The sequence below is a fragment of the Budorcas taxicolor genome, unplaced genomic scaffold (assembly GCF_023091745.1).
Source record: "Budorcas taxicolor isolate Tak-1 unplaced genomic scaffold, Takin1.1 scaffold993, whole genome shotgun sequence".
Lineage (NCBI taxonomy): Eukaryota > Metazoa > Chordata > Mammalia > Artiodactyla > Bovidae > Budorcas > Budorcas taxicolor.
In genome coordinates this window covers 25088-31499 of record NW_026292811.1, presented here as the reverse complement: position 1 = coordinate 31499, position 6412 = coordinate 25088, and the positions used below count along the sequence as shown (strand labels likewise).

The 6412-nt window shown below is 59.0% G+C and overlaps 1 protein-coding gene across 1 annotated transcript in view; it reads left to right on the top strand.

Annotated features, from left to right (window-relative positions):
- Positions 1-1078: 1078 nt before the first annotated feature.
- LOC128071485 (uncharacterized) overlaps positions 1079-6412 on the top strand; it is a gene marked incomplete at its 3' end in the record, with an annotated part of 28820 nt that continues 23486 nt past the window's right edge. Inside the window, 1 exon segment of the mRNA XM_052664319.1 lies at positions 1079-1116. Coding sequence (XP_052520279.1) covers positions 1079-1116 — 38 coding nt within the window.

Genomic DNA, 6412 nt, shown 5'->3' with positions numbered 1-6412 from the left:
GGAGGACTCCCTGGATGAGCGGGTGTTTGGGGCAGGGGCTGCCTTGTGTGCCCAGGCTTCTTGCTCAGCAGCAGGCTAGCCCTTCACTGGGTATCTCAGAGCTGGGAGGCACTGTAGAGACCACTAGCTCCGGATCAGCGCCCCAAGGCGGCCAGGCTGGCCAGCGAGACCCAGCAGACCGTGTCATTTCCAGCCCTCCTGCACCTGTCTTCTCCTACTGGTGTCGGGGGTTGCACCTCCTTCCTCTGGGAGCGGCAACAGCTCTGGTGCGCAGCGAAGACAAGATTCCTCTGGCAGGCACTGACCCTCCCTGGTCCCCTGAGGTCCTGCTGGATGGGAGGCGCTCGCAGTCGGACGTGCACCTAAAGGGAACCAGGTGGTACCTCACTCGCTCCAGAGTTCCCGCGCTACTCCCCTGTTCGCTGTTCCCCGGAGGGAAGCCGGCCGGGTTCAACCCCCTGCCCCGCCAGCCCTAAGTCCGAGCGCGCCTCTGAAGCCTTGGTTTCTTCGGAGCCCTGAGCGCTGCGTGTGCAGAAGGGATCCCGGCTCTTCTTTCTGGAGGGGCGGGCTTTGCACGCGGCGTGCCCGCAGTTTTCCGCGCCCCGCAAGCTCCTGGGGAGAGCTGTGGCTCCGGACCCAAGATGCGCGCCTGCCCGCCCGCTTCTCAGCTGGGTTTCCCATGGTCCAGCCTGTCGGCGGGCAGAGAGAAGGCTCGACCCGGAGCACCCCACTCCCGGTCGGGCACACGCGGGAGGGGGCGGCCCAGCGGGCTGATTAGACAGGATCCAAGCAGGAAGTCTTGGTCCCCACCCTGGGCGGCCGACCCACTCCACGCGGCCTGGGCACCTGTACGCCCGTCCATCCATCCGTGTGTCCCTCGGTGCGGCGACCCCGGGAGGCCAGGATGGGGACCGGGGAGGCTCCGTCCGCGACGCCCCCACCCGCAGGCCAATCTGAGGCGGCAGGCGGGGCGGCTGCGCGCGCGCGGCCCAAGATAAGAGGCCAGGTGAGCCTACCTGCGCCGCGGGCGGGACGCGGGGCAGCGCGGAGCGGACCGGAGGCGCGGCGGTCTGGCGGCATGTCAGATAGAAGGAAGAGCTGGGCCCCTCTGTCCAGGTGAGCCGGGGTCCTGACTGCTCCTGGGGCCACAGGCTCGGTTTCACACCGTGCAGCCCCCGGGGTTCCGGCTCTCCTTACTCCTTGTGGACGCTGGCCCGAGCAGGCTGCCTGCGGAGGGCTGTCTAGCCCGGAGAGGCCTCTCTGGGCGCTGGGGAGGCGTTCAGGAGGTAAACGGTCAATTTTCAGCTTCTGAGCTGCCCCTGACTGCTTGTCTTTCTCTGAAAAGTCTGAGAGGCCCCTCCCAGGAAGAGGCGGCCACACTGCCTAGCAGGGTCAGTGAGTAGGCCGAGCAGGCAGGTACCCTCCCAGGGATGGGGCTCAGGTTCTGGGCGCAGCGTTTCGGGGTGCTGTCAGCGCTGGGGAACTTCATGCTTGGCGCTCTCCCTCTCTGTGCTTCGGTCTTCACTCACGAGTGGGGCCTTCAAAGGGTCCAGGGACTGGGTGTCTCATCTTCGTCTTCTGAACATCTAGTCAGGGTCAGAGAAGCCTGGGGGTGGGTGTCCAGGAGGCAGCACCTTCATGTGATTGGTGACTCCTGAACTCTGCCTGGCGTACCCCCAAGAGCATCTCCTGACCCCCTGACACCACCCCCAGAAGACTGAGGCCCATGTAGTGGATGGGCAGGAGCTGCGTAGGCCCCTACTCCTTGACCCGAGGGCTCTCGCTGGTAGAAATTGGCCCCAGGCGGGCGTTTGGGTGGTGAGGCCAGGCTGACTCTGCAGGTGTGGGCAGACCCTCCCATCTGGACCTTGACCCTCCCCTCTCCCCCACCCTCTAGGGACACCCCCCCCCCCATGGCAGCACCTCCCCCACCAGGGCTGAGGTCCCCCTGGACTCTCTGTCCTCACTTCTCTACAGCAGAGGCCTGTGGGGTCTGGAGAGGGGAGGATACCCCCCAAGAAAGGAGATGCTTGGTGCTCTGGACGCAGGCCCAGCATCTCAGAGCCCAGTCACACCCAGGGAGGGTCTGTGCAGAGGGTGGGGCTGGTAGTCAAGGTCTTGGACTCGGTGTGTGGGTCTGATGCGTGAGTGTCTGTGTTTCCAAGCGGGGCCTGTCTGTGTTCGGGTGTGTGTGGGTCTTGCGTAGTGCGGAGAAGTCTGGGTGGGTGGGAGGTTCTGACGTCGCCATTTGGGCCTTGGGCGTTCGCGTCCTCTCAGACCTACATTGAGCATGACGGTGCAGGGCTGGTCTTTGCTGGCCCTCTGCTCAGAGGCCCTGGGCTCCAGTGGCTGCACGGGTGGGCTCTAGTGCCCTGGGGAAGCTGCCCTGCCTCCCCAGGGCCCTGGGCTGCCGCAGCTGTTGCCAATGCTCGCCCAGGAGGCAGCTGGAGCCAGGACCCTCTGCCCCGCTCCCGGGAACAAGCCCCAGCTGGCAGAGGGAAGGGCTGTGAGTCACTGTCAAACGAGATTCCTAGGAGATGGTGGGGGGTGTTGAGGAGGGGGTGAGGAGTGTGGCTCCAGGCAGGGCCCAGGTGGGCAGTGGAGGGCCAGTGGGCCCCCCATCCTTGGCGCCAGATCAAAATGCAGATGCCCAGCCCTGGATGGTGGGTCGGGTGCCCAGGACAGAGCGAGGGGTTAATCATTTCCCCACCTGGCCTCCTGCAGCCCTGCCACCTCCCAAGACGCCTGGTTCTCCCTGGCACCTCTCCCTAGACCGTCAGGGCTGGAGCGGACCTCACTGACCATCAACAGTGGCCCCTTGCATGAGGAGGCCGGCTCCCCTCGGGCAGCACACTGGCCCCGGGTCAGAGGGCCTAGTGTCAGGCCTGCACCCGCTCTTCCCCTCCCAAGGGCTGCATGACCTGCCCTTTGAACCTGGGCCTCCACGGAATGCCCTGGGGCAGCCTCTGTGCCCTCCCCTGTTAACCCTTCCCAGGCAGCTGAGCCTTGACCTATCACACAGCAGATTTCTGTGTGCCAATTCCCTTAGGAAAGAAAGGTTCTGCTGGTCAACCGGCCCGCAGGGACACCCCTGCCCTCAGCTGCTGACCATGGGCACGGCAGACTCAGGAAGAAGGGCCTGGGGAGGGAGCCAAACTGACTCTCCCCTGCACAGTGGGCAGGGAGTTTCCCAAACCACAGAAGGGAAGAGAAGATCCCTTTGTCTAAGGATGGAGCATGGGTGCTGGCAGGCCTGCCTGGAGCGGAGAGGGCTGTGTGTCCAAGTGCCAGCTAGGTGGTGAGGGCAGCGGGGGTGGCTGCTGGGGCTTCAGTTGGTGGCCATGGCTCGAAACCCCCGGGTGCTGGCGTGCACTGACCCTGGCGCTCTAAAGGACAAGCCGTTGGCCGCTGGGTCTCCCCAAACCTGCTTCCCTAGTCTGCACCAGAGCTCAAGCTGACCTGGGGAATCCCAGGCACCCCACTCCCTCTGACTGCTCAGCTCCTGGGCTCCTGAGAAGGTGGAGCCTCCCTGGGCATCCTTCCTGGCACTGGGCCTGTGGTTAACAGGCTGCCCTCGCCGGGAACCTCGGCTCCTTCTTTTACTGGCCATCCTGCCGTGGGTACCTTGTTGATCCTGTGAGCCTTGGAAGCCTCATCTGCAGAATGGAGGTGACCCCCCCCCCCTGCATTCCTCAAGGTTGTGGGGGCCTCTTGTCAGTGGCGCTTGTGAGCACCCGGTGCTGTCTAGGCACATGTCAGAGCCCTACCTGCTCTGTTTATTGGTTTACTGGTCACTGTATTCACCAAACGCGTGTGCTTCTGAGTGCTGAGCACTGCTCTGGGCCCTTTGCTGTTGTTCAGTCCCTCGGTCATGTCTTCGCAACCCCATGGACCACAGCAGGCCAGGCTTCCCTGCCCATCACCAACTCCAGAGCTTACTCAAACTCATGTCCGTTGAGTCGGTGATGCCATCCAACCATCTCATCCTCTGTCGTTCCTTCTCCTCCTGCCTTCAATCTTTCCAAGCATCAGAATATTTTTCAATAAGTTGGCTCTTCCCAACAGGTGGACACAGTATTGGAGCTTCAGCTTCAACACTGGTCCTTCCAATAATCAGGGTTGATTCCCTTCAGGATAGACTGGTTTGATTTCCTTGCTGTCCAAGAGATTCTCAAGAGTCTTCTCCAGCACCATATTTCAAAGGCATCAATTTTTGGTGCCCAGCCTTCCTTATGGTCCAGCTCTCACATCCATACATGACTACTGGAAAAATCATAACTTTGACTATACGGACCTTCGTTGGCAAAGTAGTGTCTTTGTTTTTCAGTGCACTATCTAGGTTTGTTATAGCTTTCTTTCTAATGAGCAAGCATCTTTTAATTTCCTGGCTGCAGTCACCGTCCACAGTGATTTTGGAGCCCAAGAAAACAAAATCTGTCGCTCCTTCCAACTTTTCTTCATCTATTTGCCATGAAGTGATGGGACTGTATGCCATGAGTTTCGTTTTTTGAATGGTGAGTTTTAAGCCAGTTTTTCACTCTCCTCTTTCATCCTCATCAAGAGGCTCTTTAGTTCCTCTTCACTTTCTGCCGTAAGGATGGTATCATCTGCATATTGGAGGTTGTTGATATTTCTCCTGGCAATCTTGATTCCAGCTTGGGATTCATCCAGCTGCATTTCGCATGATGTAGTCTGCATATAAGTTATAGACATATAAGTTATTAGAGTCTGCATATAAGTTATAAGGGTGATAATATACAGCCTTGTTGTACTCCTTTCCCAATTTTGAACCAGTCCATTGTTCAATGTCCAGCTCTAACTGTTGCTTCCTAACCTGCATCCAGATTTCTCAGGAGGCAGGTAACGTGGCCTGGTATTCCCATCTCTTAAAGAATTTTCCACAGTTTGTTGTGATCCATACAGTCAAAGGCTTTAGCATTGTCAATGAAGCAGAAGTAGATGTTTTTCTGGAATTCCCTTTCTTTCTCTATGATGCAGCAGATGTTGACAATTTGATCTCTGGTTCCTCTGACTTTTCTAAACCCAGTTTTGCAATCTGGAAGCTCACAATTCACATCCTGTTGAAGACTAACTTGAAGGATTTTGAGCATAACCTTAGCAGCATGTGGAATGAATACAATTGTCCAGACGTTTGAACATTCTTTGGCACTGCCCTGGGCCTTTGGGTACCTTATATTCATTCCTGGGGCTTCACCCGCCCCCCTGGGAGTCTGATCTCCACCCCTCCTGTCCTTCTCTCCCTTTCCTTCTCTTAAGAGGGGTAGTTCTTTGTTTGGAGATAGCGTTTCTGTTGGGCTGGGGGTGACCACATCACCCAGGTGAGCAGTGGGGTCTTGGTGTACAGCTGGGGGTCACTCCAGGATGCCTGGGCTGACACCCTCTGGGCAAGAAGCTGTCTGGTATGAGTCACTTCCCCAAGACTAGACTCCGACAGATCACACGTTGTCTGACCCAGGTTCCACCTACAAACCAGCAGTTTTCCCTGAGTGCTGAGTGGCCTGTGTGGGAACAGGCTTGCTCAGGCCCAAGGAATCCTGGGCGTTCCATCCCTACCTGGCCACAGGTGTGCAGGGGAGTCCCAGCTCTGTGGGCCAGTCACCCTGTTGGGGGTGGACTCTCATCTCTGCAGCACATGGCTGACCCCAAACTGTGGACTCGAGGGAGGGTCCACAGGGGGAGGGCTGACCTTGTGGACCCAGGGGAAGCCACGTGCAGGGGGCCTTTCTCACCTGGACAAGAGCATCAGGGCCTGGTTGAGGGGCCATGGATTCCTGTAAAGTGAGTGATGGCAGTGGCCTGGAGTGGTCCAGTTTCCATCCCATGATCAAGGCCGTGGTGCCTGGGCTGGAGCCCTTCCCACCCACTCAGGGGGAGTCGAGCCCTGACAGGCAGGGGTGCTGAGGTCTGCACCGCCAGCGAGGCTGACAGCCAGGCATGGGCAGGTACCATTGTAGGGCCTAGGGTTTGCTGCCCCTTTGTGCTCCCACATGTCAGGGAGAGATCTGGTGACCTCACAAGAAGGAGAGCCCTGCCCTCTGTACCTGGCGCCACGTTTGGTGGCATGCATGTTCTGGGCACTGTGGTGGATGCACCCTGTCCCATGGCCTTTTCTCTCCCCATGGGACAAGCTCTCCACACTTTGTTTGCAAATCTCTGACACTGCTGCTTGTTAACCCTTCTCAGAGGCTGGGCGTTACAAGCTCCTCCTTCTGGAGCCCCCTGGTTGTCTCTTGTCCAATCGAGCTTTTTCTAAGGGTCTGGGAGCCTCTTTGCCCAGCACTGCCCGGTGGGCCCCTTCCTGCTGTCTCAGCACATCCCCTTCCTGTGGTCCACCAGGCTGGCTCCTCTCTCCTCCATCGAGTGAGTGTCTCCTCACCCTTCACGTCCTCCT